The following is a 12442-nucleotide window of genomic DNA, read 5'->3' on the forward strand; positions in this document are numbered from 1 at the left end:
CAAAGTGTCTGAATGTTCGTATTTCTATTTGTTATTTTGTAAATTTATATTTGGTAATGGCAATTTGGAATGACAAAAATAGCAAACTATCCCTTGGGAAAAAGTTCTTGCTTTTCTTATTATATCTGCAAATATATCACACATGAGTTTGATTTCTTGTATTTGCATTTAAAATAGGAAAATGACAATTTGGTATGAAAAAACATAGGGAAAAAGCTCTGTGCAGAAAATTTTCCACTTTTCCCTGCTCAGCACTATATACTTACATCATAGATGTGTTTGAATGCTGGTCCAATGTGTTTGTCCAGATTAAGTTCATTGACCTCTGATGGTATAAGGGGCAAGGTTTCATCCATCTGGGACTCATTGATAGCGGAATCTTGACTGTTTGAGTTGCTTGATTCTGGCAGGCCATACAGCACACTGTTAGGTCTCGTTACCCTGCAGAATTATGGAAATTTTGAATAAAAATCCAGTTCAAAAAGTTTTGATTCAAAAAACTGAAATAAAATGCTATCATATCATCATAGATGCAAAAAATTCTGACATAGTTTAACGTCTCTCTGCATCTTTGGTAAAATGGACAATAATGTGAACTAGAAATATCAATGAAGGTGATTAATAACCCCTCACAATGCCATTACCAGGGAAATGCAGTTTCAAACACATTTAGAAAATGAATCTTGCATGTCTTTACCCCAAGATAAATATTTGTGTGAACTTTAATGAGCACCGGCTAAAAACTGAGGAAGTAGCTTCATCCACAATGAGTTTTCTCAGTGATGCTTTAGCTTATTTTTCTTATAAAAGAGGCTTTTGCATATGTTTTTTACAAATTTATTGGCTACTTCATCCCTCCAAAGTATACTATGGCATTATACAATCCGCATTAATAAAATACAACATTACTGCAGACCTCCCAATCTTTCTAATTGAAAAATAGTGTGCGCATGATTTTCCCCCAAACAGGGAAGAAATTATATTTCGAGGCCTATCATTGGCTATCTATAGTTTTTATTGATTTAATCAAACTCTTTAGTTTGTAAAGGGCATCATAAGGAAGTTACATACCCTGATATGGTGATATCTGCTTCTATTCTAATGGGAACCCTGATCCTCTGTATGTTGTTATATAGAGTGTGATTGTATTCTGTGCTGGAGGTTGATGCTGATACTACAATATCGATGCTTCGGCTATTGGCATGAGCAGTTGGTACTGACAACTTCACTCTAAAGCTACTCTGTGAGGACAAAAAAGAGATAAAACAAAAGTTAAGTCATTTCATGATGATAGAGGCATGGCGAAGTATGAGTAATAGCATGAATAATAGTAAATATATATTAATTCTTAATCATTAGATACTATTATTACTTTTGGCTTTCCAAAGGATTCATCCCACCGCTGCCACCAAAATATGTTTGAGCCTCCTTTAAATAAGGAGAGCATTTCATGAATCAACTATTCAGTGGTTTGCATTTATTATTGTTATGAGCTACTGCAAATCCTCGCATCTTATGGTTCAGACCAAATAAGTCATTAGAAATCACTACTGGCAAGAAGCTATCATTAACATCGCCTGATTGGAATCTAAGACCTATTTACCACAATCAGGGGGATGCAGAGAAAACAAAATAAAAGGAAATTTTGATTGCACAACCAAACAAAAAATTGATCAGTTACAGAATTCGAAAGGGGAATTATATCAAACTCGTCCTGGAGAGAGATGTTGGTTGGTGGGATATCAGTGTATATACCTGACATCATTGCTCCATCCTTATGTAAAATATGTTTAATTCGGGTGGTTGATTGAGGGAAAGTATCTCAAATAGTAAATCATAATTCCTAAAGTCTCATACATCACACAAAGTAATTATATTCTAATTTAACAGACCAGTGCTGTGTGCTGTGTCATCTACCAATGATATCATCAATATAAATTCATCTGAAACGTGAAATAAAACAAGAAATTATTTTGATCAATCACTTACTCTAGAATTTGCTTTCATAGGGTTGTCAACATCACACAGAACAGATGCGGTTTCATTGCTGGTTGTCAATGGTGAGCAAAGTACAATCGTTTCTTGTTGCTGCAAAGACAAAAAGAAAATCATATATGAGGTTGAAATATTTGTATAATAAAGAAAGTACAAATCCTGCCATTTGTAGTAATCAGTAATTTCGAAATCAATATTGTGAAGGAAAATCACTCTCACACACACATAAATTTATATATACTACTGACAGGTTCTTCCATTATCTATTCTTAATCTATAAAGAAGCTTTCCTTTCATATGATTTAAATATAGTATGATGCTTGTTCTCATCTTCTTACTTGATCCTGTTTCAATTTAAACACTTTGCAAAACCAGTTAAGATCGCTTTGTTGAAGTGTTTTCCACAATTTATATATTGTTTGAAATTTATATGCATTTTAACATATATAATTATTGAGAAGTGATCTTAAGATTACTGTTGCCTGTATGTACATACAAATTATATGATCAATAAAAGTTTTAAAAGATGACAGAAAGTAATGATTCTTACCCTGTTACTCTCGACCCTGACAAAGGTGATACCGACGGGATATTCAATGAGAACCTGGGCCTGGTGAGCTTCCTCTCCTTGATTCATCAGGTCTACCATCACATAGATATTGTCTGCTGAGCCTAGAGGGAGGTACTTGGTGCCCCTGTCAATCAAATCATGCAGAATCCTTCCTGATCAATGCCATAAAATAACCGACTCCATTTTTAAAAGGAAATACTATTTTCATGTCTTCCGTTTATACAACAGCTGCAAATTCTGTTCATACCACACACAGCAAATTTTGATTGAATTTGATGGACTATGTTGTACTTACCTGGGGATGATTGTGCTAGCACTGAGTTGTAGGTCTGTTACGCAAATGGAATCGTTGCCACAGTTGGACATAAAGGTTGCCTTTGGAGAAAAATAGTAAATAAAGGAGAAAGAAGATTAGGATATTGTTTGTGTGAACTTGTGCTGTCATTTACAATATATCTAAGGAAAAATCCCCCATCCCAATGATAACGATTTACAGTGATTGTGATGATGATAATGATGAGATGATGATGAGGATGATGATGATGACGATGACAGTTACGATTACAAAGATGATAATAATGCTGATGATGTTGAAGATGTTGATAATGGTTGATTTCTACGGTGGCAAGGTTGATGATGATGACAATGATGCCGATGAAGGTGATGATGATAATGATGATGATGTTAATGATGATGAAGATGATGATGATAATGGTGATGACGTTGATGAAGATGTTGACAAGGGTTGATTGTTACGTTGATGAGAATGATGATGATGAGGATGCTGATGATGATGATAGTGATGATGACGACGATAATAGTGATGATGTTGATGATGATGGTGATGATGTTGATGATGATGGTGATGATGCTGATGCCGATGGTGATGACCATGCTGATGATGTTGATGATGATGGTGATGATGTTGATGATGATGGTGATGATACTGATGAAGATGTTGACAATGGTTGAGTGTTATGTTCATGAGTATTGATGATGATGAGGATGTTGATGAAGGTGGTGATGGTGATAATGATGGCGAAAGTGGTTTTGGCGTATAACATTTTGGAAATAAACCAAATTGCCTGAGGTGTGTCCACACACACTGTGAGTACTTGCAAGATATATGCTACAAATAATTAAAAATCATGGTCAACATGCATAAAAACTCACCTCTTGTACTATATTGTTATCAGAATACGGGCTGATGGTAGGACAAAGCCTGTTACATAACGTTATATAAGGAGCATTCCCAGAAATTCGTAGCTCGTGGGAGAGACGGAATGGAACTGGACTCAGGAAATCTTTCATGTCTCTCTGTGGATATGAGAAAAGAAAATGAGTTGGGATCATAAGTAAATATGAGTTTCAGATTTGGTCCTTTAATTACATCAATAAAGATATGAGAAAGAATCAGTTAAAAACAATCACTTGAGCTAGTCTGCACTAATCAGGGATCCATTTTTTATTAAAGGACTTGTCGGATTCATCAAACAAATCCTTTTTGAACAGACAGTTATCAAAGTGACAGCGCTTCTCAGCCAATCAAAGGCAAGGAAATCTGTACGATCTGACAACTTGACGGACAATAAATAATGCTGAAATACTCCCCATGTTTATACTTAGGTTTGATTAGTGGTTCTACAGTAAGAAAATCCCTTGAATGAACCCGAAGACAGATCTGTGGTTTGCAGGACCGAATCCTCAATATTTACCTTGAAATAGGCTACAATATCATGACAGGTCTGCTGGTTTTTGACGAGCTGAATGTTCTGGACGATGGTCGAGCCCATGGACTCCCCATTCTCAAAGAAGACGACCCTGGGTGGGAATCCAGTCGCAACCTTGTAATAGTCCACCTCCAACATACGATCAATACCTAAGAAGTTATAAGCAATGGAGAGAGAGGGCGAGATGGAGGAGGGAGAAGGAAGCAGGGAGGGGGCAGAGTGGAGAAAAAAAGGAGAGAGAGTTGGAGACATAAATAGAAAGAGGGAGAGAGAGAAGAAGAAAGGCAAGAGAGATGGAAGTGTAAGAGGGTGAGAGAAAACACAAAGACAGAGATGAAGACAATTAATTGTAGCACATAGCATGCTCTGTACCCGAATGCCTGCATGCATGGATTAAGAATATTGATCGATATCTGCATATTTCAACTTAGACTGTTGACTACTGAATTCTGTCATTCTAAAAGGACTTGTACAGAGACTACTTAAGTAGTTCCAGTAGGCAACATGTTAAGCTAATGTGACTAAAATTGCTTGAGAAACCAAATTGACTTCCATGTTTCAGTCAATTGTAAAGTTATGCATAACTTTAACTTCATCCTTTACGGGACCACTCACGCTCTGATATATCTGACAGAGGCTGTGGCATACTAAACCCCTTTCATGAAACAACTCCCAGTATATTTACCTATCCTGTAAGGAACTAATGCCCCTGTGTACCTGACATATGCTGTGACTTACTGGACCCCTTTCATGAAACTACCCCCAGGGTATATTTACCTATCTTTTATGGGACCGATGCTCCGGTGTATCTGACAAGAGTTGTGACCTTCTGAACCCTTTCATGAAACCACCCCCAGGGTTTATTTACCTATCCTATACAGGATCGATGCGCTGGTGTATCTTTCTGAACCCCTTTTAAGAAACAACCCCTGGGTATACTTACCTATCCTGTACGGGACCGATGCCCCGGTGTATCTGACACAGGCTGTGAGATGAAGACATGTGGTAGGCCTTCCGTACAGCATACATTCTGCATGGTTTGTGTTAATCAGTGTCGGTGTCAGTGTGAGGAATGCTTCCATCTCAATAACAGGTTTACTCCTGTTTGGGTAAAAATACAACGATGGAATCTGTTACAGTGAGACCTGTATAGACAGTCAGACCACAGGTCCCTATGCTAATGAGCAAAAAGGCCAGATTCATCCAAATCATCTTGTGGCTGAATCCTCCTCCTTGCAAAATCTCGTGATTCGTGAGATTTTCTTTCTCTAAGAATTTACCTGTTTTTTAACCTCAAGTTAAATGAAATATTATTGCACCATCAGATAGAGTAAAAGTTACTCTTTCATATTGGTCATTTATTTTGTTTACAATATTTTGTTAAATAAGTACATTTCTGGCCTGAAAATGTGCCTCAAAACTGAATTTTCTTCCTCTGTTTTCTTTTGCAAATTGTGCAAAACTTTTTATTTTGAGCCTCAATGATATCTATATCACCATAAAGCTGAACTTCTGTACTTTCTCACAATGCCACTCTTGATATGCGGCACCTTTTAATCGGGTCAAGATCACACTTTTCCCACCAAGGTACAAGACGAGATTTCTGAAATTTTGTACTTGCATGAAATCCAGAGTCCTGATTGGCTGGATAAGGTTCACAGAACAACAGGCGCGGGTATTTGAGGAGATTACCACATGGGAAGTGTGACCTTCCCACGAACCCAGGCACTGGAACCATTGGAATTTGCCACTGGGTGGTCTCTTTGACCAATCAGAGTGCAGTATTCTTGTTTTCAAACTGCTTTATGTACTTGGCAAATGAAAAGTGTGATCTTGACCCGATTAAACTAATTCTTATTTTGAAACCTATATCATTTCAAAGCATACATATTCAGCTTTATCATGATATAAAAATCATTTAGGCTCAAACATAAATAAAGTGTGAAAATAGCAGCTTTTGTCAGGTGAAAATATTTATTTTGTAGCATATTTTAGATCAAAATTTTAACCTATATTACAAAATCTTTGAATAAATCCAAACACATGACCTGAAAGAATGATTCTTCTTCTTTACAATGGTACCAAATTCATGAAATTCGATGCACAATTAGAGCAGCAATGACAGAATGAAGAGGTGTTTTGGTCCGCATCAAGCTCATTAGAATATGCAAAGCATCTCAAGTCATGAATATCACTTGGATGAAAGAAACCATTTTCTTCAGACCTGCAGTCTGACTGTAGAAAGACAACTGCTTCATGTCCCTTTTACATAGGTTTATCTTGATCGTTGAACAGTGAAGAAAATTCAATTAATTATTTTTGAAAACCATCATTTAACACAGTTCAAATTCTAAGAAATGATGAAAAGTAGCACGAAAAAATATGAAATATTTCAGTAAAGGCTTTTTCTTTCAATTCATTAAAAGTTTCATTTGCAATCTAATGGCATTCATGGAATTTTTGACAACTTCGAAGTGAAGATATTTTGGAGGTGATTGTCCAAAGCCGTTGTGTATGTTTTCACTGGTTTATTAGCTTCTACCTTCCTTATAAAATGCATATGTTTCCATAGCAGAAATACATAAAACATGGAAATTTTAGACTCACAGGAAGAGGGCTGCAGTATCGTTCTCATAAGCACCAACAGCAATGTCTGGGTAGCCATTATTATCCATGTCCATTCCACCTGAGATGGAACTACCAAAGGATACCATGTTGGTCGCTGCAACCAACCTCTGAAAATAATAAATCAAGTGAGAGAGTAGATGATATATATATCCTGTTATTACAGATAACATACATTGTAACACACTTCCATTTTCCACATATTCCTGAATCCTGATATTGATGAAACGAGTTGTGAGTGATCTTTCGGCATCTTGGAAAAGTCTGGGATGTGTCTTTCAGCAGAAATCCCACACAGAGTCTTAAAATCTTCTCATTTATTGGAAATATGGGAAATCCAATTTGAAAGATGAAAATAAGGTGAGAATGATCACATCTGGAACCCATCTTACAAAGAGTTGTGATTGATCCGGTCAACCTCAACTACGGACAGCTAGCAAAGTCAACATATAAAATGCATGCTTGCTTAAGAAGTTTTCTAGACATGATGTATACGTATACAGCCATCGATGTCCTGAAAATTCAGTGTGTCCTTGTCTTTGTTCACAAAGGACATCATGCTAAATTTCCTTGAGAAAAAATTATGAAATTGTTGGATTTCCATATAGTTTAAGATAATCAGATCAATCGTAACTCTTTGTAAGATAGGGCCCAGATGGACCTTACTAGAGGACTTTTCACTTTATTTGTGTTCATCCCACCGCTGCCACTACCAAAATGATTCAGAAATTAAACATTAGGGGCTCTTAACACAAAGCTAGCAATCATTGCAGAAGAATATCTTTATGATTGACTGCATTGACCACAATTTACGAGACCGATATTAAGAACATACTTGAAAACTCTTTGCTTTTTTGCTTGCTATTTGGCTCTTATCCCACTGCTGCCAATAATTAGGAGAAAATTCAAAAGTTCACTTGAACTGGGCACATGTTGACTTAAACGACATCCTGTGAATAATTTTAACATTTTCACAAACACTGTGGCAAAATGCATCTTTTTTTATACACAACTATTGAAGACAGACATACATCCCAGAGTGTACTGAAGACTTACCTGGCTGTATGGTTTTCTGAGGTGGTTCTCTCCACCAAGATAGATGTAGACGGCACCTCTGTTGTTGTCTTCATAGGGTGCACCGATGGCCACGTCCTCATACCCATCTGCATTCAGATCTCCAACTGATTCGATGACTGATCCAAACCGAGCCCCAATAGAGTTACTGCCCATTAATTTGACATCCATTTTCCTCATAATGGCCTTTGAATATGAACAGAAAGAGAGGCAAAATACAACTTGTTATGTTTATAGAGTAGGACAGGGTTGTTTAAACTTCATTTTGACAACCAATGTGCTCATCTCTAAACTGATACCTGTTTAAATGAATCAATTCAGCAACATCATAAGGGACGCTAGTTGACCTTGACATATAATAGCATATATTGATGTGTTGTACACATTTCTATCAATTTCAGAAATTCAGTCTTTCCTTCATTAAGTTTAAGTGTGTTATGAGTCATCCAACTACAGATGTCTGTGACACAAGCACAAGGAGTCTTCTTCGCTTCATCTACACTGCAAACCTTAGGATCAAATATTATGTAAAGCTGTATGTCATCAGCATAAGTATGGTAGAAGACATTATGATGACGAGCAATGTCTCCTACAGGTAAGGTGTAAATACAGTAGCTGATCGGCCCAAATACAGACCCCTGCGGCAAGCCTATAGAACTCGCACTACACTGAGATGACTTCCCACCATCATTATCATCAACGACATCATTATCATCAATATAACATCAATATAATCATCAACAGAATCACTGTTAACGTTGACATCAACACCACCATCATCATCATTGTCACAATCTTCAGGATTTCTTTCAGGCTTAAAATTATATTCAGAAGTGTGTAATCCTCATCACACTCTATACTGTTAAGTAAATACACAATCCAATTTATCCTAAATATTTCTATTACTGTTACCATGGTAACTCTCTTACATTTCCATCATTGACGAAGATGTAGACTCTGCCTTCATCTTGATCCTGTGAAAACTGAGGTGCCCCAACCAGAAGGTCAGTCAGTCCATCGTGATTTATATCCATTCCTAATACTGCAGCTCCAAAATAGGTGTTCATCTGAAGAATAACAATTATCAAAACATAATAGTATTAACAGAAAAATATATGATGAAAGTTATCGACAAAAGAGGGGTAACAAAGAAGATGATGAAGAAGCATAAGAAAGAGGGGGAGGTGAAGATAATTAAGAAGAAGCTAAAAAGGGGAGGCAGAGAAGGAATATGAAATATGAACGAGAAGGAGGAAAAGGAGATGAAAAAAGAATGAGAAACAGAATTTGTTATGGAAACCAATCAGAAAGATTTTGACATGGCTTTTGACGTTGACGGCACTGAATCAATGTCTCATTAAAACAAAGTGAAAAAATCTAAGAGATCCTTGTTCCATGGTACGGTGTGTATAGTGGTTGCCCCTAAAAAACCAATTGAATGGTTGATTCTATGTATGTTCCCTTTAAACAGTTAAGTCTAGTTTAAATGATTTGTTAAATCACCTCCTATCAAAAAGTATTGGATCAGCATTGTTGAATTTCTTTACAATACCTGAAGTTGTATATTCTGCATGCTTTTGTGGTATTTGTAAAAACTTTCCTTTTCTTACAACTTATACAATGTTTGTTTGTTGGTTGTTTTTTTGGGGGGAGGGGAGAGTCATTTGTTCTCTTTACCCTCCTTCACTATTTCATGTTGACATGCACTGATATGCCCCCACATCCATTCAAGTAACATCTGTAAGAAACAATTACCTGCATGATCCTGGGTAACAGAGGAGTTTGCAAAATTATCAAAATGATTTGTTTTTTGAAAAAAAACTTACTGATTCTCCTTTGATGGTGGTAATAAGGGCAAAATTCTGTAGATTATAGATATAAACATGTCCCTTTTCATAAGCCCTCGGCGCTCCAGTCACTCCCTCCATAGATGTTGTTGATATGAAATGCCCAGAACTTACTGCATAACCTGTAATCAAAATTGATATATTTTTATAAGAATAATCATAATAATGATGCAAAATTAAAGTGGTCATCACCAATCTGCAGTGTAAATAATTGTTGTTATTACTCAGGCTGTAGCCAGCCACTACCAATGGCACAGAAATAAATATCCCTGCCAGGTACTTATTAGTAACTACCCCTGGGTCAAGTGCGGCATATTGTGGTTAATTCCTTGCTGAAGGAAATCACACCATGGTGAGGTTTTGAACTTACAACCCTCTGAATGAAAAGCAAGAGTTTTTACTCCTTTTCCTTTTCCTCATAACTCTTTATTGTTAGAGATCATGTGGACATTCAATTAGATACATTCAAATAAATCTGTTTTAGCCAATGGTGATCTCTCTCTTTCCACAACTCCAATAATATGTTACACTTTTGCCAAAAGACACCAAAATAAACCAAAATCAATGCTGCAATTTGGTAGTATATCAGAAAGAGTTTGAGAACCTTTTCTTTTTCTGAGATTCTTATCAGAAATACTTCAGAAAAAACACAAATTCAATCCATTTTAATCTGGACTAAAATCACATATTATCTTGTTCTTTGATAGGAAAATGAATTAGAGTATAAGACACATCCTCTTTGTTCAGTTCAAGCGCACTTGTAAAAGCAAACATTATTCGATTTTAAGTATTTTGGAAGAGAGTCATTTTCATTCACGAGGAAACACTTAACACTTTGTTCCTGGGAACATATTACGTGATAGAAAAATTTAAAAAAGTGAGGGTGACATAATTTATTGCATCTTTGATACTTCCCTCTTTGGAAATGTAAGATCTTAAAAATCAAAAGACTTTTACTTTCTATTTTCCTTGTGCTCTTAAAAATAGTCATTTCAATTGCATTACAAATAGAATATTATCCTCATCAGTAAACTTATCATTGTTATTATTATCATTATCATTACCAGATCATTGGTACTGTCATCATCATTAATATAAAAACTGCTGGTATAATTTCTAAAATCATTACCACTTCTCTAACATTTATGATTATTGATAATTATGATAATTTCATTATTATTAACATTACCATTGTTATCATCATGACGAGAATATTACAAAAAAAAATCAACACCACTTGCACTTTCTAGATAAACGTGACAGGGAATCGATACATTGGTTCAAAGCACTTAACAATATTTGGTTTTGAACCAAGATGTGATAAGGGCCTAATTTTTATTTAGCATCTGATATTTCATCCTGTTGCACTTGTAATTTAATGCTATGTTTCCATGTCTGAATAAAGATCCTTTCGCTGAATTCCCCTTTAGAATACAACCTTGATAACAATTTTTGCATTACTCCACATGTTTGAAAGGTAGAGTATTACCTGCAATGTGGACAATGTGATCGATATGATATCAAGTCAAGAGAGAGGATAAAATAATGTCACTCATTGACTCTATTACTTTAAAAGAAAGTGTATAAATTATTACGTTTTTTGTTCATTTGAGAAAATTCATGATAGCTCACTACAATGTGGTTTTATTTTTCTTAAAGAGTTGTTTCTTTTTCATATGCTCACCTATTAAACTTTCCTGTAGCAATAGATTTATGAGCAATAAAAAAAGACACAATTAGATATGTAATTCAATCCATGTATTTTTCCCCTCTTTTCATGGTCTATTATCTGATAATCAGTGAGGAGATTAAATCAAGTTCTTATTTATTTTAGAAGGAAATTCTTCCCTCTTTTAGTTCCTCATTATCCTCATACTGGATGCTTCCTTCATTGTCATGTATACTTATTATGTCATTTTGTATGATAATAATATTTGATAATGTTTTATTTACCCAGGGTAGCCATTTTCAGTTAGGAAAGTGCTCGACCAGCGGGCACTGCATAACATGTTATTATTACCCTTCTCCAATCTAAATTCTGAGCACCTAGCAAGAAGGCAGAAGGTCCCATTTTTATAAGTCTTTGGTATGACTCGGCCGAGGATCGAACCCACGACCTCCCGTTCATGAGGTGGACGCTCTACCACTGAGTCACCATGCCGGTACGATATGTTTTGTAATTTGTGTTCATTTCATATCACAATTTTTACCATTTCTGTCCTTTTCTATTTTGTAGAACATGCATGCCTGAATCTGGTTCAGAAGAGATGAAGAATCAAAAGAATCGTTTTCTCAATGTGTCTTTTCTTTGCATTCATATTTTAAATGAATTTCAGAAGCTTTCCATACCGCACAGAAATATGCTGTTAGCTAAAAACAAGCCATCTTTCTCATGTCATGACTTCACATAATCTAATTAATGAAAATATAAGCCTGCCAAACATTCCATTTACATTAGATATCATCGATGAAGGTAAGAAAATATTCTTGCTTATTGTGTGCAAAATTCAGTCCAGAAGAAAATAAAATAATGATCCAAACTTGAGGTATTATACATATTTTTAGATAGAGCTTTTTGAAGACCCACTTTGTGAGGCCTC

At 35.7% G+C, this 12442-nt stretch overlaps 1 protein-coding gene across 4 annotated transcripts in view; it reads right to left on the reverse strand.

Moving 5' to 3' along the window:
• The window catches only part of LOC121425942 (integrin alpha-9-like), a 77742-nt gene that overhangs the window by 6641 nt on the left and 58659 nt on the right, over positions 1 to 12442 (reverse strand). For all 4 annotated transcript variants that reach the window (XM_041622060.1, XM_041622063.1, XM_041622061.1 and 1 more), the window contains 12 exons: positions 9822 to 9964; positions 8925 to 9062; positions 7978 to 8181; positions 6904 to 7031; positions 5240 to 5397; positions 4282 to 4445; positions 3740 to 3883; positions 2862 to 2941; positions 2546 to 2690; positions 1990 to 2088; positions 1072 to 1241; positions 267 to 441 (listed from right to left, as the gene is read on the reverse strand). In XM_041622060.1, the coding sequence (XP_041477994.1) occupies positions 267 to 441; positions 1072 to 1241; positions 1990 to 2088; positions 2546 to 2690; positions 2862 to 2941; positions 3740 to 3883; positions 4282 to 4445; positions 5240 to 5397; positions 6904 to 7031; positions 7978 to 8181; positions 8925 to 9062; positions 9822 to 9964 (1748 nt within the window). The remainder of the gene's footprint in view (positions 1 to 266; positions 442 to 1071; positions 1242 to 1989; positions 2089 to 2545; positions 2691 to 2861; positions 2942 to 3739; positions 3884 to 4281; positions 4446 to 5239; positions 5398 to 6903; positions 7032 to 7977; positions 8182 to 8924; positions 9063 to 9821; positions 9965 to 12442) is intronic.

The sequence above is a fragment of the Lytechinus variegatus genome, chromosome 13 (assembly GCF_018143015.1).
Source record: "Lytechinus variegatus isolate NC3 chromosome 13, Lvar_3.0, whole genome shotgun sequence".
Taxonomy (NCBI): Eukaryota; Metazoa; Echinodermata; class Echinoidea; order Temnopleuroida; family Toxopneustidae; genus Lytechinus; species Lytechinus variegatus.